The sequence below is a fragment of the Corythoichthys intestinalis genome, chromosome 15, assembly GCF_030265065.1.
Source record: "Corythoichthys intestinalis isolate RoL2023-P3 chromosome 15, ASM3026506v1, whole genome shotgun sequence".
NCBI classification, from domain to species: Eukaryota; Metazoa; Chordata; class Actinopteri; order Syngnathiformes; family Syngnathidae; genus Corythoichthys; species Corythoichthys intestinalis.
The window spans coordinates 27,664,920-27,687,491 of NC_080409.1; the positions used below are offsets into that span (position 1 = coordinate 27,664,920).

At 39.4% G+C, this 22,572-nt stretch overlaps 1 protein-coding gene across 5 annotated transcripts in view; it reads left to right on the plus strand.

The window, feature by feature from the left end:
• LOC130930622 (neuronal PAS domain-containing protein 3) overlaps positions 1 to 22,572 on the plus strand; it is a 267,831-nt gene that overhangs the window by 137,533 nt on the left and 107,726 nt on the right. For 3 of the 5 annotated variants that reach the window (XM_057858590.1, XM_057858589.1, XM_057858593.1), the window contains one exon: positions 17,944 to 18,026. The exons of the other annotated variants lie outside the window; for them this stretch is intronic. In XM_057858590.1, coding sequence (XP_057714573.1) covers positions 17,944 to 18,026 — 83 coding nt within the window. The remainder of the gene's footprint in view (positions 1 to 17,943; positions 18,027 to 22,572) is intronic. 5 annotated transcript variants of the gene reach the window in all.

The following is a 22,572-nucleotide window of genomic DNA, read 5'->3' on the forward strand; positions in this document are numbered from 1 at the left end:
TACTTACGTTTGATCATTGATGGGCATGTAAAAAGCTCTCCTCAAACACATTAGCTGTACATGTCAGCTGCACAACTACTGCAGCCGCCCTCCTCCACTGAGTCTCTCACTGTTTACGACTTTGCCGTGTAGTAAAGCATTATTTTACCATATTCGTGTTGACCATTTGGCAGCTACACGCTCCTCCGACGTCGGCCAGTTTGTTCAGCGGTCATTGTCCAGCTGCTTCCCCGGCAAGCTCTCCTTTCCATAGTAGCAGGGGAACGAGCTGTAAATTGCTCTCCGCCGGGCGGTTTGCCGATCGGCAAAGACAATCGATGACCCAGTCGTCATGTGAAATGATCTGGGCTAGTAATGTGTGATTTTCCGCTTCAAAGACTTTGAAACATCATTCGGTTCGGGTTAGCATGTCGGCTAGCTTTCACGCCTCTTGGTTTGTTTACATTCTCCGAAGCCAGGGAAGGGAAATGACATAAGCCCGATTTAGGTGGCATAAAATATAGCTTGTGAGGTGCGACAGTAAAGTTGAAGTCGACAGTTTTGACCATTATGGAGTAATTTTGCCATGGCGTCTTGAATAAATGCATTTTTATTATTTCATATTCCACTTAGTGCAAGACTTATTTGTCATGACCATGCCATTTATTTAGCTATTGGGGAAAATACTTGGATAAAAAGAATATCCTGTAAAAGTATTGGGATAGAAAGACTGAAACAATGATATTTTGCGGCTCTCTTCGTCACGTTTTCCTCGTTCTGAATAATCCCCCCTCAACTGGCTGACTGGTCCTTCTCAAGCCATTTATTTAGCTTTTGGGGAAAAATACTTGGATAAAAAGTATATCCTGTAAAAATATTGGAGTAGAGAGACTGAAACAATGATATTTTGCGGCTTTCTTCGTCGCGTTTTCCTCGTTGGCAATAATTCCCTCTCAATGGGCTGCACACTAAATAAGATGAAATCGTGACTCCGCTGACGTCATCCACCTGTTGGGGACGCTAGAGCCCTATAATGGTAGGCGTGGCTAACCGGCAGATGCAAAAAACGAATTTCTCGTCATCTCCGCTTTGCTAAATTGTTGTAAATTGTTGTATATAGTGGAATCGTCTCAAAATCGATTCTAATTCACATAATAATTAGTGTTGCACCGATACCATTTTTTGGGCCCAATACCGATACAGTTCCGATACCACTCTTTGTTTTCAAAAAAAAAACAAAAAAACATATATATATATATATATATATATATATATATATGTACGTATAGGGGATGCAACCATACAGTTAAGTCACGGTTCGGTACGATTTTCGATACAATTCAATACATTTAATGCTCTGAAAAAGAAAATACAACTGTTATTATTATTATTATCATCTTTTTTTTTTTTTTTTTTTTGCTAGCAAGCAAAAATAACAGTGCCATCATATAAACAAGCATTTTAGTGCATAGTATTTATGTGCTTTCTTCTTACTGATCTGAAGAAATTTTGTATACACTGTAAATGCTGAGAACAATCTTTACTGTTTGTAAAGTGGGGCACACTGTTGATTGCTGCAGCTCTCTTAGCAGCTATATTTACAAAAACATCCTATTTGTGGTCCGAGTCCATCTGTAACATGTGCTGAATTAACAGTATTTGCAGCATTATCTATAGTCACTGGTATAGATTGATTTGGCCTGCTTAACTTCCATTCAGTCATGGCGGTTTCTCATTCATCAATGTAGTATATGGACTACGCGTCGCTCTGGGCTCAGGCAGCTAATGGCATGGGAGCTAATGTAGAACATCTAGGTTGCTATTTGATGATATCTAGTATGTGCGAGCGAGAGTTGGCATGGGATCGGACATAGGACATCTAGGTTGCTATCTGATGACATCTAGTGTGCGCGCTGCGCCGCTTGAGTGTTTTCTGGCCACAGAAGTCACTTCTGCTCATTACTGCACAACACCAGCATAATATGACAATCAATTTTCATAAACAGGACGAGTTTGAAGTACGGCGCTCTTAATTTGCCACTCATTGTTCATCATGAAAACATGAGTTTGCTTAGTCTCTCACGGTCTTAAACTTTCTGATCCCATCGGCGCTACTACAGCAAGCGTTAGCTTAAGCATGCTAATCGTTAGTGAATGCCATGTTAAAAAAAGCAGCGTAACATCGCGGATATGCGTTGTAGTGAACATCCTTAATATTGAAGACGAAGGTGTTATTTTCGTTTGGTAATTTCGAGACAAAGACATACAGATGTCATGCATCGGGATTTGGGAATTTGGCTCACGTGGGGAGGACAATACATTTGCGCTAAAGTGATGCCAGTAGATGGTATCGGCGACCTAAATGTTGGTACTCGTCGATACCGATACCACGAATTCGGGCCGGATCGGCGCCCCCTGCCGCTACTGGTATCGGTGCAACTTTAATAATAATCCTATTTAAGACTTTTTTTCTCCTGTCGTACGCACTTTAAAGTCAGTGGGAGCTGTTGGCGGTGCGAGACGTCCAATCCATGTTGAATGGGAGGGGCGAGTGAACATTCATTCATCAATGGCATTGAAACATGAGCATTCACGGCCAATTCTCCCAGTTTTTATTAATTGGATGTATGTTGTTTCTAATGACAAGCAATGAGCAAAATAGTATTAAATTAAAAATAATAATGAAACAGTGGTACCTCTACATACAAATTTAATTCGTTCCAGCACTTGGTTTGTCAGTTGAAGTGGTCATATGTCAAGCGAGATTTTCCGTAAGAATACATTATAATTCGATTCGATTCGTGCCACAGCCCAAGAATCTACGCCAGGGGTCCTCAAACTACGGCCCGCGGGCCGGATACGGCCCACCTCCACATTTGGTCCAGCCCCCTGAACAGAGGATTTTGACTTTTATTAGTTCGGGAAAAACGTACTGCTTTGAGCTGGCAAAATTAAACGATTCGTCGAGGCGGAGGAAATTCCTCAATCAATTTTTGAAATCCAGTTACTCAAATTATTCGAGTAATTGTTTCAGCTCTACCTAGAACCGATTTGAAATTTTCCGCTTCCATTAGATTCATCCCGTTCAGACTGTGAAAGAAAGAAAGTGTCTAACTCGAGTCAGATAAAGGTGAAAAAATCGGAATTGGGTTACATCAGCCTGTGGTGTGAAAATAGATGAATGTGTCTCTAAAACTTTTCGTAATAAATTTCCAAGTTATCAGAATGAGACTTGGTATTGGCAGATCCTCAAAATCAGGTGACTCAGACTCACACTTGCATACAAAAGTACTCTATGTGGTTCGGACATCTCTAATACTTACTAGAAAAATTTGAAATATTTCTTAAAGTTTTATATTTCTGAATAATCTAGAATATATAACGTACATTTCGTAGATGTTAATTCTTCAGCGTGTGTGTGTATGCTGTCAAGCTTGCATGCTGTCAATTGACAGTAACACGTGTAGAGCAGCATTGCGTTCGTCAATGTCACGCGTCGCCATCTGCATAAAAGTGTGCTTGAGCAGGTGTGATCACAAGATGGCGGCACCCAAAAGTGGAAACATGAAATGAACAAGGCTCTTGAATCCTGGTTTACATTATATAAGTGTTTAAGTGTAGTTTTTGGGGGGGTGGTGCTTAGTGAGACCTCATCCATAATGCTCGACAGATATTTTCTAGAAAATAGTTTATTATATTGAACAAAGGTTTACATAATTAATAGATTAAAAATGTTGCGTAGTACTGGGAGAATGTTTTACAGTTTACATTAGTCAGTTGTTGTCAAAGTGTGGTATGAATACCACCAGTGGTACACAACAGATTGACTAAATTAAATGTTCAAATGCCGCTAAAGTGTTAGAACTATTTCTTTTCAAATATTTTGGTAAAGGTTCAGTGTTGTTTTTGGGAGCACTTCTAATTTTCGTCTTAGAGGTCTGGGGACTGAGATGGCCACGGGAGGAGCTTGATTTTGTGTCTGGTGAACCATTAGATTTGGCCATATGTTTACGGTCATTGTCTTGCTGAAAGACCCAGTGACGACCCATCTTCAGCTTTCGGGCAGAGGGCAACAGATTTTGATTTAAGATGTCCTGATATTTCAAAGCATTCATGATGCCATGCACCCTAACAAGGTTCCCAGGGCCTTTGGAAGCGAAACAGCCCCACAGCATCACTGACCCACCCCCATACTTCACAGTGGGTATGAGGTGCTGTCTATACGCCAACAAGCTGTTTGGGAGGCATGCACGCAGAAAACCTTTCCTCACTCACAATCATAAACGCAAACGTCTGGAGTTTGCCAAGCGGTATTGGGGCTTCAACTGGGACCGTGTGCTTTGGTCAGATGAGACCAAGATTGAGCTTTTTGGCAACAAACACTCTAAGTGGGTCTGGCGTGCCACGAAAGATGCGCATGCTGAAAATTATTAGAAGCTATAAAACACATAATTATTATAAATCCAATAATTATGGAGGGCACTTTACAATAAGAAAATGTCCCACATTTTGAACTTATGACGGAAACTGGTGAATTTTCATGTCGCTCTTGTCTCGTCAGAAGAAAATTGGCATTTGTCTCATTAAGTTTTAGTCTCCCAAGACATGTTTTTAGCTCGTCATCGTCACATCATTGTCATGAAAAAATTGTTCGTTGACAAAATATTTTCGTTATCGTCATCGTTAACGAAAAAACTAAGTGCTGCTAAATATAATACTTAATCTTTAAGTATGTCACATTCTTCCCCCCGAAATTGCAGTGTTAATGTTCAAATTGTGCCTAATAAAAAGAAATACGACCTTTACCTTTTTTCCTGAAAATTTTGGCCCACAAAACTAAAGTATTTTCCTCTTTTGCTAGCGTTAACTGCAAGTCAGCCATCTCATTTGAAATGAAAGGAGTGGCAGTAAATGCTCATGCTGCAGCGTCAATGATGGTGCCAGATGTCCAATCGAGTTTCACTCTGAGAGTCAGCCAATGAGTTAAATCTATCTGTTGTTTAACTGTCTTACATAGCTCTCAAAAATTAATATTGATATACAACAACTTTTTGTACAAGTACATTTGGTGCTGGAGGGGGTTATTTATTTTCTAGAATCATGTTGTAAATGTACAAAATCAGTCAAGTGAATTCAGCATCCTAAGTTGGAGATCTATCAGGATACTTGTTTGTGTGAAAAGTCCAATGCACAACTAAAAAGGTTTTACTGGCTTATAGTAAATGACAAAACGTGTCAATGTCAAATTTTAATGGTGTGAAATGTTTCTTCCAAAGTTCTTCACACCTATTACGCAGTTCATCGTCCTCGCTTTTTTCCACACATAAAATACATAAAGTAAAGAAAAACATGCCCACTCCTTTGTATTCTGAATGATGGGAGCCAGCAATACTCCCTGTGTGCTCACACTGGCTTCTCCAACACTACAAATGTGTGTATGTGCTGGTATTGTGGTGTTGGAGTGATCCCCGTGCGGGTATTCAAGACATGTTCAGTTCACCATTGAGGCTTCATGGCCCCTACCTAATTACACTGTGCGTGTGTGGTACAGTAGGCTGGTTCCTAATTACTTGTCTGCGCCCTCTATTCCCCCAATGCCAATAGCTTCTTGCCTCACTGAACCCTCACTGTGTGAGTCTGGATGTGTGTGTGAGATCATGTTGTTTGTTGCCCTAATAAGGAGAGACACCAAACGTGTCAATCAAAAGTGAGGATTTTCGTTGCCGTGAAGATATATTGGCGAACAGAAGACACCTATTAAAGTGGCCATATTGTGGTTGGGGTTGTGTTTGGGTGTGTGTCTGCGTAATGAGCTCCTCTGATGCCCAAATAAGGAACTCCTTACAATGTTTGTGTCTTTTCCAGTGTCAATCAAATGTCCGCAATGTCATTATGTGTCTTGTGACTTTGCTTGCTGATTCAATGCATATTGTACTCAATGTTGAATTCCAATGCATATTGTACTTAATTTTCAATTCCTAAAGTTTGATTACAAAAAAAAGTAACATATACAGTGGGGAGAACAAGTATTTGATACACTCCCAATCGGAAAACCCATTGGCAGTGTATCAAATACTTGTTCTCCCCACTGTACATTGATAAGAAAAAGTATCTGAACCCTTTGGAATTCCTCACATTTCTACATAAAATCACCATCAAATGTAATCTGATATTTGTCAAAATCACACCGATGTAAAAACAGTGTCTGCTTTGACTAAAAACACCCAAAAGGTTTTCATATTTTAATCAGGATAGCATACAAACAATGACAGAAGGGGAAAAAATAAGTAAGTGAACCCTCTGCCTAAGGAGACTTAAAGAGCAATTGAAACCATTTTTTCCAAACAATTAAAGTCAGGTGTGTGCCCAATCACTGATGAGTGGTTAAAAGCTGCCCTGCCCACTATAAAACACACATCTGGTAAGAAATGTCTTGGTGAGAAGTAAAGATGTCCCGATTGATCGATCACGTCATTTTCAAAGTATCAGAATCGGCAAAAAAATATCGGACATACCTTTTTTTAGTATATATATTTTTTAATTAAATCGTTTTCTAATTGTATTTAACGTTACAGACAAAATGCCTTACACTCATCCAGAGTCTTTAGTTTTGGCTTAAAGTAGGGCTATCAACTTTATCGTGTTATCGACGGTAATTAATTTGTTTTAAATTAATCACGTTTAACGCAATTAACGCATGCGGTGCACGACCCACTCACGCATTGTCGCGTTCAATCTATAAAGGCGCCATTTTACCCGTATATAGAGCTAAAAGGCAGCGTAAAATGAGTAGAGTGAATTTTGGCAGTCTTTGGAGCCTTTTTTTTAAATTGGGTAAAGCCTTACAATCCCTCTCTCAACAATTAGAAATATCGTGAGAAGCAATGTGGGGAAGATAGGTAATAATTGATATTTTTCTTAACACCCTATGTTATTTCCCAACGCATAGAAGATATATCAATTGGTGCCACTACGGCAGTACTTCTCAAATAGTGGGGCGCGCCCCCCCAGGGGGGCGCAGAGCGATGCCAGGGGTGGCGCGTGTGACCTTGGGGAACATGCTTTTTTTTTTTTTTTTTTTTTTTTTTTTTTGCCGTACTAGAATAAAGTGTACTTGCACATCCACTCAGTGGGTGGAAGAGTGGAAGTAAGCAAGAGTGGAAGAGACTCATGAATAGCTGGAGAGCTGTGCGCCGTTTTCGAAAGCCGTTTTCCGGCCGGACTCACGCAGCGACCCGCTGTGCTCTTCGGTTTCACGTGCCCGCCCGAGAAGTGCCATTTTCGGCTTGGGATCGTCACGACGACCGCCCTCGCTTACGGTTCTCCCTCGGCCGCCGAGAATGCGCTTTTTTCGGCCCGTTTACCTTTTGGCTTTGACATTTAATACAGTGGTAGACGAGGAAAGACCACTGTTTACTGTCTCTAAAAATGATTATAGCGGACAGCCGGAAGCCAAATCAATTAAGACGCCACTTAAAGATATTAGACCCCAATCTCATTGATAAGCCGCTTGGTTGTTTTTCAGCGAAAACGTGCCGAATATTGCCAACAATCGTCCCGCTTTGTCAGTGTTATATCAGTAAACCAGTGAGCACTGTTAGCATGCTCAGTGCAATATAACCCCACATCATTGCAAACTGGAGGTCATACTGGGAGCAGCGAGCAGCGAAAATAAAAACTGTCCCTCTGTCCAAAAACGCTTTTTTCTTCTATTCAGTTTTGTTTTTTCGGTCAAATTTTTTGGCATGTTGTCTTCATGAGTTAATGTTTCTAATCAATTTGAATTTGTTATTATTTACTGATTTTATTTTTCAGTATCAAATGGTCAAAAATGTACCTTGAGTGTGTTTTTACAGTTTGGATGTGACTTTTTTTTTTTTTTTTAAATTCAAGCAAATTGATGCCCGTTAAATCTTTTCTGTTACAAACGAAACAATGTGAATAAAGTTGTACTTTATAAGTTGATCTCTGTTATTTTCTCTAATAGAAAAAAGAGGATACAATGTGTGGCAGAGGCGTACTTATAATAGTAATATTATAGACAAATGATACTATTTACAGTGGCGGCAGAGTTTGGGGGGGCGCGAAACATTTACGTCTTCCTTGGAGGGGCGTAACAGAAAATAATTGAGAAGCACTGCACTACGGACAGTAATGGTTGCACTCCCCATCATGCATTTGTGCAGAACAGTTAAATGGCTACAGTATCATTTACTGAAAGCTCAACAAATACACTAGATGGCAATATTTAGTCACAATATAAAAAGTCACATTTATCATTTAAGAATTACAAGTCTTTCTATCGGTGGATCCCTCTCACAGAAAGAATAATGTAAATGCCATCTTGAGGATTTGTTGTCATAATAAACAAATACAGTACTTACGTACTGTATGTTGAATGTATATATTCATCCGAGTTTTATTCATTTTTTCTTAATGCATTGCCAAAATGTATATACAGTGGGGAGAACAAGTATTTGATACACAGTCAATGGCAAAACCCATTGGCAGTGTATCAAATACTTGTTCTCCCCACTGTATGATCGGGAAAAATTATCGGGAATGATTGGAATTGAATCGGGAGCAAAAAAAAAAAAAAAGCAATCGGATCGGGAAATATCGGGATCGGCAGATACACAAACTAAAACGATCGGGATCGGATCGGGAGCAAAAAAACATGATCGGAACAACCATAGTGAGAAGCATTGTCTGATGTGCATCATGGATCGGTCAAAAGAGCTGTCGGAAGACCTCCAATTAAGGATTGTTGATTTGTATAAAGCTGGGAAAGGATATAAAACCATCCCTAAAAGTCTGGATGTTCATCAATCAACAGTCAGAGAAGTTGTCTATAAATGGAGAGGGTTTTGCACTGTTGCTTCTCTCCCGAGGAGTGGCCGTCCACCAAAGACGACGCCAAGAGTTCAGCAAAGAATACTCTGAAAGGTAAATCAAGAACCCTACAGTGTCTGCTAAAGACTTACAGAAATCACTGAAACAGTCCAATATCTCTGTGCACACATCAACTTTATCTAAAACTATGGCTAAGAATGGTGTTCATGGGAGGACTCCACGGAGGAAGCCACTGCTGTTTAAAAAAACAGACAAACATTGTTGCTCGTTTAACATTTGCAAAAAGGCACTTGGACACTCCACAGAGGTTTTGGCGAAATTATTTGTGGACTGATGAAACCAAAGTTGAATTGTTTGGGAGTAAAACACAACGTCATGTGTGGAGGAAAAGTGGAACAGCTCACCAACATAAACACCTCATCCCCACCGTGAAGCATGGTGGAGGAAGCATCGTGATTTGGGGCTGTTTTGCTGCCTCAGGGCCTGGACAAGTTGCAAAAGGAAGAATGAATTCAAAAGTTTATCAGGTTGTTTGCAGGAAAACGAATGGTTTCAGAAGAACAAAATACACGAATACACGTTCTGGAGTGGCCATGTCAAAGTCCAGACCCCATTGAGATGCTGTGGCATGACCTAAAGACAGCGATTCATGCCAGACATCCCAGGAATCTGATTGAACTACGGCAGTTTTGTAGAGAAGAATGGGTCAAGATTAGTCCTGATCGATGTGCCAGACTGATCTGCAGCTACTGGAAGTGTCTGGTTGAAGTCATTGCTGCCAACGGGCGGGCCACAAAATATTAAATGTGATGGTTCACTTACTTATTTTTCCGCCTTTTGTCATTCTTTGCATGCTATCCTCATTAAAATATGAAAGCCTATAAATGTTTGGGTGGTTTTAGTTAAAGCAACACAAATTTTTCCTCTGTGTGATTTTGACAAAGATAAGATCACATTTGATGGTGATTTTATGCAGAATTGTGAGAAATTCCAAAAGGTTTAGATACTTTTTCATACCACTTTACACTCATGTCGTTACAAAATGATAGCACCACTCTTTTTTTTTCTTGTTTGTTTTTTGTTTATTTGTTGTTGTTTTTTTGGGGGGGGGGGTATTTTTTTGTTGTTTTGTGAATTTATTTTTTAAATTTTACTGTTTTTTTGTGTGTTTCTTTTGTATTGTTTTTTTTTTCATTTGAATTTCCTGCTTTTTGGTTTTCAAATGTTTTTTTTTTCCATTGTTGCTGAATGTGTCAGAACGTGTCCTAACTAAAAAAAAAATCCACTTGGTTGAAATGCATTATGAGAAATGTAGCTGAAAATTTCAAATTTTTATTTCGTCACGTATTCGCACTAATTCTCATTTCATTTTTTTATTACACTGACTACAAATTACAACAAGTGTCTTTGAAAGCAAGAACAGAGAGAGACATCCTCACCTGAACGTGACATCATTCAACGACATTTTATGATATGACTCGTTAACAGTAAGCTCCGCCTCCTCCCCGGACCATTAACACCTAATTGGTCAATCCAGCCCGTGCGTCTGACTTAATCGTCCCAAGCATGTCTTTGGCGTCGGGGCAACTAGAAACGTTTTGCTCTTCAAATAAAAAAAAAATTCAAGTTGACTTTGTTGGCGTAACTATCTCATAAATTTCAACACTTTGATCGAGATTTTTGGGGGAGGGGTCGAGAGGGCTAGCAGGCTGGCGTTTGGGGGTGTCTCCGGTGGGTCGGCCAGGGCGTCGAAAGCGAGCTTTGTAACGAGCGCGCATGGATTATTAACACGAACACTCGTCAAATTTTCAAGTAGCTGAAACGCACCTTTAAAAGTCCACCAATTAAAATGAAATCAATTCAAATGCCTGCAGCACTAATGACTTTTTAAACAGCTCAGGGAATGCGGGTGTGCGTGCGTTCGTTCGTCCGCACGTTTACACTTCAACCATCACACACTGACATCACTTCCTATCTGTTCCATTGGCGACTCATGTTTTATTTTGTTGTATGTCTCCAAGTGTATGTGTAATTTCAATCTTTGTGTAAACTGGGTGTGTTATTAATATGGGCTATGTGGAATTTGTATTTTGTAAGTGCATTTGTCTTGGTAAATTTTCTGGTTGTTTGTATTTCCACCGTATGCGTGAGTGCATATGTATATTTATATTTTGTACTTGCATGTGTTTTTGTGTACCGTATTTTTCGGACTATAAGTCACAGTTTTTTACATAGTTTGGCTGGGGGTGCGTCTTATACTCAGGAGCGACATGTGTGAAATTTTTAACACATTATGATATCATTTCACATGTTATTTTGGTGTTTTGGAGTGACACTGATTCTTCGGTAAACTTGTTAGCATGTTCTTTATGCTATAATTATCTGAATAACTCTTAATAGCCACGTTGCAATGTGTTTTCAATTGTATTATTTACTTTTTTATATTGAAATTAATGCTTTTAGTTTGTGGCACTTTCACGCCCACGTGGGGGCGCACTCACACTTGTTTACGCGAAGAAGAGCGCTCACACGCCAGAAGAAGACTGAAAGCTACGCAGCTTTGAGTGAGTGGGCGAGTTAGCGAGAGAGAAACACGGCTGCGAACCTACGTTAATTGTTTATGCTTGTAAAATATCTCTACAGAGGCAACGCCTGTGTGTATCATCTTTTATGTTATTTTTGTGTGTTTTCCACCCGTGATCGGACACTAGGAGCCAGTTGTGTGGTTGTTTGAAGGATGTACTAATCCTAGCGAATGCATGCTAACCATTTGTGTCATTGCTGTAATAACACCTAATTATCATTTATTTACGTTGATGCGAACCTGTTTGGTATCAAGGACGAAATTCATTCAGCAAATTATACGGACGTCAAGCATCGTCATTTGGGAGTTTAGCACGCTTTATAGCCAGGACCGAGCCTTAGCGTCCTGGTGAGGACAGTATAATTGCATTTTGTTGTACATGCACTGTACACTTATTCAGTATGTTGTTTACTATTGTATTTTTATTAGGGCTGTCAGAATTATCGCGTTAACGGGCGGTAATTATTTTTTTAAATTAATCATGTTAAAATATTTAGCGCAAATAACATATGCGTGAAATGACCCACACGCGCTTACCAGCGCTGTATACACATATTTAGAACTAACAGGCAGCGTCAAGTAAAAGGAGCAGCTTCATGCATTCAGTGGGAAGGTACGTGGGGAAGAGTGATAGGATTTGATCATTTTCTTAACACCCTAGTTTGTGCCCAACGCAGAGAAGATATAGCATTTGAAGCCACCAGACACAGTCATGGTTGGCCCACTTCCCATCATGCATTTGGGCAGAACAGTTAAGTACCTACAGTATCATTTACTGAAAGCTCAACAAATACACTAGATGGCAATATTTAGTCACAATATACAAACTCACATTTATCCTTTAAGAATTATCTTTCTACCCGTGGATCCCTTTCACAGAAAGAATGTTAACAATGTTAATGCCATCTTGTGGACTTATTGTTATAATAAACAAATACAGTACTTATGCACACTATGTTGACTGTATATGTCCGTCTTGTCTTATCTTTCCATTCCAACAATAATTTACAGAAAAATCTGGCATATTTTAGAGATGGTTTGAATTGTGATTAATTACGATTAATTAACTGCGATTAACGCGATTAAAAATTTTAATCGTTTGACAGCCCTAATTTTTATATTAAATTGCCTTTCAAGATGACATATCTGTTCTATGTGTTGGATTTTATCGAGTAAATTTCCCCCAAAAATGCGACTTATACTCCGGTGCGACTCATATATGTTTTTTTCCTCTTCGTTGGGCATTTTATGGCTGGTGCGACTTATACTCAGGTGTGACTTGTAGTTCGAAAGATACGGTACTTTTCTTTGTATTATAGCATATATATTATAACACTATTAAAATATTGTGCACTAAAAGCAACAACAGGAGCAATGACGTCTGAGTCAAAATTAGTAGTTCATATCGATGGACAGTTGACCTTTGTTGACCCTTGGGGAGCATGGTGGCCATGCGCATGCTCAGTAGCGCTTAAAAGCACAATTCGACAGTGAGCTGATATCGACAGAAATCCGGCCATTGGGTTATAAACTCATGAAAATAAAAATACACACACACCACATACAAAATGAATGCACAATCACATAATCATAAAGAATAAACAGAATCAAACACCACATTATGCATTTGTAATGGTAACAGTAGTTTGTTGTTTTGAACCATAACTACTGTTTGTTTGTATAGGTGTGGATTTAATACACGCACATGCGCACGTGTAGGCTTGTGTCGAAGCGCTGAGAGCGTGGCCGCGGGGCTTTTCTGATTTGCCGAGTTTTTCTTCTTTTATTTTGTTGTTTTGAAGTCTCGGCGGTCCTCTTAGTGCACCTTGTCTCTTTGATGAAGATGATGATGAAGATGAGGCGTGCCCAGAATCATCGGATGCGTGCAGAAGACGCGGCGGGCGAGCTTTCAAATGAGCTGCCTGATGACATCATTAATGGTGGCTAACTGCGCATAGTTAGGATAAAGGGGAGAGGGCGGAGCCCAAGATGAAATTTGGCCTAATGAGGTCTGGAGGGACCAACAAACACCTCAGGCCATCAAAACTCACACATGTGCACGAACACACTGCCTGTCTTAGCACATGACCCGTCTGTCTGCTTCTCAATGTAAGTTGTTGAATTTGGCTGCAATGTTTTGCTACTTCCCTTTCCCCCTGAATTCCTATTCCTTTTTTCCTTTTATTTTTTTTGGACTTCCTGTTTTTCAGTTGTTTGTTTATTTACTTCCTATTTCTTCAACTTTTTGTTTGCCAACTCCCCATTACTTCTTGTTCCCGCTTTCCCTTTATTTCCTATAATAGACCAGATACAGTACTTCCGCTTTACATCCGCACGTCTGCTAGCAACTTCCGTTTTAGAATTTCTCCATCCAACATTACACTGGAGTAACATTACACATCAAAATCCCTTAAAAAAGACAATTTGGAAGTACCGCATCCATCTGCCATCTTCACGACAGGGGAGGACATGTTCATGAAGGCAGATGTGGAGCCAAGCTCGTCTCACCACAAAGACCGGGTTTTTTTGACGCCATGTGGCCGCTGTGTTATGGAAGGTATGTTCTTCCTATCCCTGCATTTTCGTGTCCGGTGCTCAAAAAAATACTAAAGCTAAAATCTTGCGCATGAAACGACTTGTAGCCTTTGATATTGTTATTACGATGATGATTGTAATTATGATGATCTTTATTATTTACTACAACTACCGTATCTGCTGTTAGCCTGTTGCTAATCAGTACGTGTAGATGGCACAATTATGTCAACGCATAAACGCAAATGTTACAAGTTTTTTGTTCATTTGTTTACAGGTGGAAACTGCTGTTAGTAAAGGGAAGATAAGTTGATGTCCCTCACAGCAACACTTACTCTACATTGATGGAGATATAGCGAGACTACGTTATTCTACCCCAGGGCAGCTGAGAAATTGGGGCTGGAGGTGGAGGCTCGCCTCGCGGCGGACCGTCAGCTCGATCCTGAGATCCAATACGAGCTTTTTAACTGCAGCAACTTTAAGATACGCTATTGGAGCTGGAATTAGCCAGGACAGCGGGAGAAAACCCGCATGGCTGTAATGTCGGGTAAAAATTTGGCGAGGCTCCGGAGCTATTCTGTCTGATATCACATTGTCGAATGCAATTTTAAACAATAATGTTATAAATTGTGATTTATTGACCTGTTTTGCAGAGGCACCAATCGTTTTAAATAAAACAAGAAATGGAATCTTGTTGTCCAAATGTTTTATTGCGATCAATATCTGCAATAACAAAGAATGACATACTATTTTTGTTTATATGTACACTGTACATACCTTGTAGTATTTCCTTGTAACAACAAAATCAGTGTCGGCCCTTCTGCATTCAGCAAATGTAATATAATTTGTAATTTCCCCTCATTTTGGTCAATCAAATGGCCGGCGTATCAATCTGTACCTGAGGTCAACACAGGCTGACAGGTTGTTATAAATTTGTCCACGAATGATCAACAAAGTGATAAGAACAATCATACAATCTCATCTACGTCATGCTGAATGCATTTTTGGAGATTCCGTGGGTTCCTCTGACTTGATTTTGCAGTTTTAGCTTTGTCAACACACTGCTTACTTCAACCGCAATTCATTTTGTTTTTTCTAAACCGAGGGTTCGGAGCAGACATTTGCCAAGATGCCACAACCCATATTTCGCTCAGGAAACTTGTCTATATACTTTTGCAATTTGTTTAATACGTCAGCCTTTATGCATTCAAACCATCATGCTTCATCCGACACTTGGTATATGGATGCTTTTCCCCTTTTACATACTGTTGATTTCCTTCAGTTGGATGGAAAATGAACACATACGCATGTATAGTGAAAAAATGATGACATCATGTTTTGTTTTATCTTGGGGGGGTGGAGTTAGTTCATTTTTTTGAGGGGGTGGTTGGTTTTGGTTGTTTTTGGTTTAAATTCTTTGGTTTTTTGTTAGGGCTGTCAAACGATTAAAAATTTTAATCGAGTTAATTACAGCTTAAAAATTAATTAATCGTAATTAATCGCAATTAATCGTAATTCAAACCATCGCTAAAATATGCCATATTTTTCTGTAAATTATTGTTGGAATGGAAAGATAAGACAGATATATACATTTAACATACTGTACATAAGTACTGTGTTTGTTTATTATAACAATAAATCCACAAGACGGCATTAACATTAACATTCTTTCTGTGAAAGGGATCCACGGATAGAAAGACTTTGAATTCATAAAAGATAAATGTGAGTACAAGTTATAGTAATTTTGATAGTTTGTATATTGTGACAAAATATTGCCATTTAGTGTATTTTTTTTTTAGCTAAACTTAATGTTTGAATAGCGTATTATTTTTGCATAGCTGTTTTGATTGGAAATGCCAGATCTCTTTGCATTGAGCACTTTTCTTTTTGTGAACATTATCTTATTTTTGAGAGATAGGAATATTATTTTTGTTGTGCTTTCACTAAATGATACTGTAGCGATTTAAATGTTCTTAACTGCCCAAATGCATGATGGGAATTTGAGCAACCATGAGTCACAGTGGTTTCTGCAAAGGATATATCTTCTCTGCGTTAAGTACACTAAATGGTGTTAAGTAAAAGATCATCTCTAGTTATACTTCCGCATGTCGTTTGCCACAATAGTTATACAAACTGTGGAAGAGATGCTGCTGCGTAACCCAATAAATAGCGCTGCTCCAATAATTGTCGGCGTTACCAATTCATCCTGCTAAGAAATTGGTAGTGCTATGGATCCCATTGGACCGGTGAATCATGTTGGCTCATTGTCGTCAGATGGCTCGGTTCGTCCGATTACCTCCTGAGGAAGATAGCGGCAAACATATAAACACCGAGAGGCGTTAGATGGCTTTTTATGAATACTATTATTAACAAAACAAAAGCATGTGGGGAACGCAGCACTTGGGCCTGCGCTAACTGCGCACTTTCTCTACTCTCTCGCTCCCTCTCTCGCTCGACCACTTTCTTCCTCACTGCTCAATCTGATAATGCCGGTCACATTGAAAATAACAGCGGCCCCCTTGGCGGGTGCCGGTAACACCTGCGTCCACTCCACTTGCTTGTCTCTGCCCTTAGCTCTCAATACAGTATATGTACTTCAAACGGCGCCATTGTAGTATGTTCGCGGCATTGCTTGAGTGGGTCGTTCCGCGCATGCGTTAATTGCGTTAAATATTTTAACGTGATTAATTTTAAAAATTAATTACCGCCCGTTAACACGTTAATTTTGACAGCCCTAATCGTAATTAATCGCAATTCGAACCATCTATAAAATATGCCATATTTTTCTGTAAATCATTGTTGAATTGGAAAGATAAGACACAAGACGGATATATACATTCAACATACTGTACATAAGTACTGTATTTGTTTATTATAACAATAAATCAACAAGATGGCATTAACATTATTAACATTCTGTTAAAGCGATCCATGTATAGAAAGACTTGTAGTTCTTAAAAGATAAATGTTAGTAGAAGTTATAGAAATTTTATATTAAAACCCCTCTTAAAGTTTTCGTTTTGATAACATTTGTAAAATTTTCAAACAAAAAATAAACTAGTAGCTCGCCATTGTTGATGTCAATAATTACACAATGCTCATGGTGCTAAAACCCATAAAATCAGTCGCACCCAAGCGCCAGCAGAGGGCAACAAAACACCCAAAAACACAAGTAACAAGTGCATATGACACTATGCTGTCATTTTAATCTGTTTGAGCTGGGCATGTGCGTTAAATGTGTCAAATATTTTACCGTGATTAATTTTTTAAAAAATTAATTACCGCCCGTTAACGCGATAATTTTGACAGCCCTAGTTTTTGTATATTTGTTGTTATGCTTTTTTTCATTCTATTTTGTCTTGTCTTTTTTTTGTGGTTTTTTTTTTTTGTTTGTTTGTTTGTTTTGCTTGTCTTTTGTTCACTTTTGTTTCACGGATTTTTGGTAGTTTTTATTTTTTGGTTTGGTTTTCTATGCATTTTTTTTCCACTTGTTTTTGTGTGTATCTGTGGCAGGATTATTGACTGCATCATATGTAACTTGAAAAATTCACTTGGTTGAAATACATCATTGGAAATATAGTTCAGCAACATTTTTTGTAGTTACATTTAATATCGCTGTATTGTCAAATTCCCACTAACTCATTCACTGACAGCTATGATGACGATCATGCATTTGGGATGAGCTCCTGATTATCTGTGGTGTTAGCCTAGCCCCGCTATCAGTGATTAGCATGACTTGAACCTCCACCGGGTGCACAGCTGACCTGATTGGTTCCTCTTGTCCTGTGCAATGTGTGTTCGTCACGCCAGGCTGGCTCCAAGTTTGTGTGTATGTGTATGTGCGCACGTGTGCACGTCGGTGTGTGTGCTGCTTTGCTCGTTTCAATGTGTCCGAGTCTCACCAGTCTTCTTCTGTCTTGTCCTGTGCTTTTTTTCTCTCCTCGTGTGTATGTGCGTATGCACGCGTGTGCATGTGTGTGTACGTGTGTGCGTAGCTATCGGCAACCAGAGGAGGAGGAGCCCCGGCGCCTTGGCTTCGGACATCTTTGAACCGCACCTGGGCAGCCACATTCTGCAGGTAAGCGACAATGTCGCGTCATGTTTACTGTAGTGAACATCGCCACTTGTAGGTGACACTAGTGAGGCGCATCATTTCATTGTTCATATTCAAATACAGTAAAATATGTAATCAGTAAAATATGTTATTTCAAAATTTACACGAACATTTAGAAAATGTATCAGAATCTTGGGTTTTCATGGAAGGCTGGCATTGAATGATCATCTTTCCGTGTTATTGACGGTGATAGACGTCTAATCCATTTTGACTGGGAGGAGCAGACCCTCCCAGTCAAAATGGATTGGCCGTCTCTCGCTGTCAATGGAAGCCAATGAGTTAACCCCCCTCAATCTTCTTTGTGGGCGGGAGTCCAGCCCAGGGTGATCCAAGCGCTCTTCCCTGGCACTAATCCAGCCGCTCCGCTTGACATCCCATAATATATTGTTCTAATCCCCCGAGAGTCGGTGCAGCAACCCCGCCGCGAAGATGTGATGCTGATTGAAGCGCGGCTTAGATTGGAAGTGACACCCGCGACGCCTCCAGGCGTCTGTGAGCATGTCTTTGAGTGCAAGTGTGTGTTTGTGTGTGTACTTGTTTGTGAGTGCAAATATGTCTGCCTGTCTTTTATTGAGTGCTAATTGCGGCTCGTCTTCTGATTAACATGTGACATCATTGACAGTCGAGTTGAACTAAAAATAATAAATAATTCGATTTAAACTTTGTTTGGTAACCGTTGTTTCGCTTCATGCTATTGCTAATTGGAATCTTTATGGTGCAAATGGATATTATGACAGCACTCAAAGTCATATATTCTTTATCCTCAGCGTAGAATGACTAATTGTAGTGTTTTAGTGATGAGTTGAGGTAAATACAGTGCCTTGCAAAAGTATTCGGCCCCCTTGAACCTTGCAACCTTTCGCCACATTTCAGGCTTCAAACATAAAGATATAAAATTTTTAATTTTTTGTCAAGAATCAACAACAAGTGGGACACAATCGTGAAGTGGAACAAAATTTATTGGATAATTTAAACTTTTTTAACAAATAAAAAACTGAAAAGTGGGGCGTGCAATATTATTTGGCCCCCTTGCGTTAATACTTTGTAGCGCCACCTTTTGCTCCAATTACAGCTGCAAGTCGCTTGGGATATGTTTCTATCAGTTTTGCACATCGAGAGACTGACATTCTTGCCCATTCTTCCTTGCAAAACAGCTCGAGCTCAGTGAGGTTGGATGGAGAGTGTTTGTGAACAGCAGTCTTCAGCTCTTTCCACAGATTCTCGATTGGATTCAGGTCTGGACTTTGACTTGGCCATTCTAACACCTGGATACGTTTATTTTTGAACCATTCCATTGTAGATTTGGCTTTATGTTTTGGATCATTGTCCTGTTGGAAGATAAATCTCCGTCCCAGTCTCAGGTCTTGTGTAGATACCAACAGGTTTTCTTCCAGAATGTTCCTGTATTTGGCTGCATCCATCTTCCCGTCAATTTTAACCATCTTCCCTGTCCCTGCTGAAGAAAAGCAGGCCCAAACCATGATGCTGCCACCACCATGTTTGACAGTGGGGATGGTGTGTTCAGGGTGATGAGCTGTGTTGCTTTTACGCCAAACATATCGTTTTGCATTGTGGCCAAAAAGTTCAATTTTGGTTTCATCTGACCAGAGCACCTTCTTCCACATGTTTGGTGTGTCTCCCAGGTGGCTTGTGGCAAACTTTAAACGAGACTTTTTATGGATATCTTTGAGAAATGGCTTTCTTCTTGCCACTCTTCCATAAAGGCCAGATTTGTGCAGTGTACGACTGATTGTTGTCCTATGGACAGACTCTCCCACCTCAGCTGTAGATCTCTGCAGTTCATCCAGAGTGATCATGGGCCTCTTGGCTGCATCTCTGATCAGTTCAGTCCTTGTTTGAGAAGAAAGTTTGGAAGGACGGCCGGGTCTTGGTAGATTTGCAGTGGTCTGATGCTCCTTCCATTTCAATATGACGGCTTGCACAGTGCTCCTTGAGATGTTTAAAACTTGGGAAATCTTTTTGTATCCAAATCCGGCTTTAAACTTCTCCACAACAGTATCTCGGACCTGCCTGGTGTGTTCCTTGGTTTTCATAATGCTCTCTGCACTTTAAACAGAACCCTGAGACTATCACAGAGCAGGTGCATTTATACGGAGACTTGATTACACACAGGTGGATTCTATTTATCATCATCGGTCATTTAGGACAACATTGGATCATTCAGAGATCCTCACTGAACTTCTGGAGTGAGTTTGCTGCACTGAAAGTAAAGGGGCCGAATAATATTGCACGCCCCACTTTTCAGTTTTTTATTTGTTAAAAAAGTTTAAATTATCCAATAAATGTTGTTCCACTTCACGATTGTGTCCCACTTGTTGTTGATTCTTGACAAAAAAAATTAAATTTCATATCTTTATGTTTGAAGCCTGAAATGTGGCGAAAGGTTGCAAGATTCAAGGGGGCCGAATACTTTTGCAAGGCACTGTATATATATATATTTTTTACGACTACTATCACTACTGCTTCGAACTATATTTTCACAATAGCCTGCATACTATTATTCACGTCATTTTTAACTGATCCCACACAGATTTCTTTTGACAAAACAACTCTATGTTCAGAGCAACAATGAGAACCAATTTTGGTTCTTTGCAGATTTTTTTTTTTTTTTTAAACCGGGTTAAGTGTCTTTAAAACCTGAAGGAACAACAAGACTATTTCCAAAAATATTACATTTATGATATGTTATGTTTGTGGCTATATAGTGTTTTTTTTTATTTATTTTTATTTGTAATTGAGTCCGTAACTGAATAATAAAAATTAGGGCTGTCAAAATTATCGCGTTAACAGGCGGTAATTAATTTTTTTAATTCATCACGTTAAAATATTTGACGCAATTAACGCACATGCCCCGCTCAGACAGATTTAAATGACAGTACAGTGAACTGCCCACTTGTTAATTGTGTTTTATGGAGTTTTGCTGCCCTCTGCTGGAGCTTGGGTGCGACTGATTTAATAGGCTTCAGCACCCATGAGCATTGTGTAAGTAATTATTGACATCAACAATGGCAGGCTACTAGTTTATTTTTTGATTGAAAATTTTACAAATTTTATTAAAACGAAAACATTAAGAGAGGTTTTAATATAAAATTTCTATAACTTGTACTAACATTTATCTTTTAAGAACTGCAAGTCTTTCTATCCATGGATCGCTTTAACAGAATGTTAATAATGTTAATGCCATCTTGTTGATTTATTGTTATAATAAACAAATACAGTCCTTATGTACCACATGTTGAATGTATATATCCATCTTGTGTCTTATCTTTCCATTCCAACAATAATTTACAGAAAAATATGGCATATTTTATAGATGGTTTGAATTGCAATTAATTGCAATTAATTACAATTAATTAATTTTTAAGCAGTAATTAACTCGATTAAAAATTTTAATCGTTTGACAGCCCAATAAAAATATTTGATGAATTCACATTCAATTTGAAATCCAACATGATGCAAGGGCAAGTGACATTACGTTGCCAATGACGTTTCAGCAGATACTGCATCCGCGCGCCAGATAGCAAAGCTGCTAGCGCTGTTGCTAGCACGATGGCGTCCACCGTCTCGCTCGCCGTCTTCATTAAGACGTCCGACCTCGGGGCCTAATCTCCCTCGCTTGGAGTTGCGGGCGCGTCGCTAAGTGACTCGCTGGCATTCATTAGCGCCTCGCTCAGGCGCGATCAATCACGCCGCCTCGCTCGCTTCGCGTTCTTCAAATGTCATCCGCAAACTTCTCACGATCAATTAGACGGAGGATTAAGGAGGCCAATTTGCAGACACGGCCCACGTCGTCACGCGTGCGCAAAGGTTAATATATGGACGTTTACATTTACATATAGGTGACCGGCGCAACAGGGGCGGCCATGCTTATTAGCACGGCTTTCAATTTATACGAACGTACCAATGAGGATGTTTGTTTTTAATGACTGTCAGTTATTAACAGGTTTTCGAAGTTTGATGTATTTTTGACCCGATAGACCATTCAACAATCCTATCTTCTGTCATAAATATCAAGTTGTGCCCATTTTTATACAGCTTGAGTGGTTGCCATGTCAGGTCAAACTATTGTAGTCTTCCTTTGAAAGCGTAGCTTATTCTTTCCAAGTGTGCCAGTTATACCTTCCAACCTCCAATTTAGATGTTGGCAGATCTGTACTCTTCCATTGGGTCAAAATGAGTTTTTTTTTTTTTTTTTGCTATAATGATACCGTATGAAAGCAGACCCTGTTGTGTTTTGCTCGATTTCCTCGTGACTTCTTCCAATACCCCAAAAATAATAAAGTCTGGATTGACCGTATTTCCCATGACCTCCGACATAATGCCTAATATTTCAGTCCAGGATGAGTACATTTTTGGTCATGTTATATAACTATGAAGTTGTGTTACAAATGAAACTTGCACTTATCACATATAGGTGATCTGTCAGGATAAATACCATGTAATCTTTCCTTTAAAAAATGAAGCATATGTATGATCTTAAACTATGAAC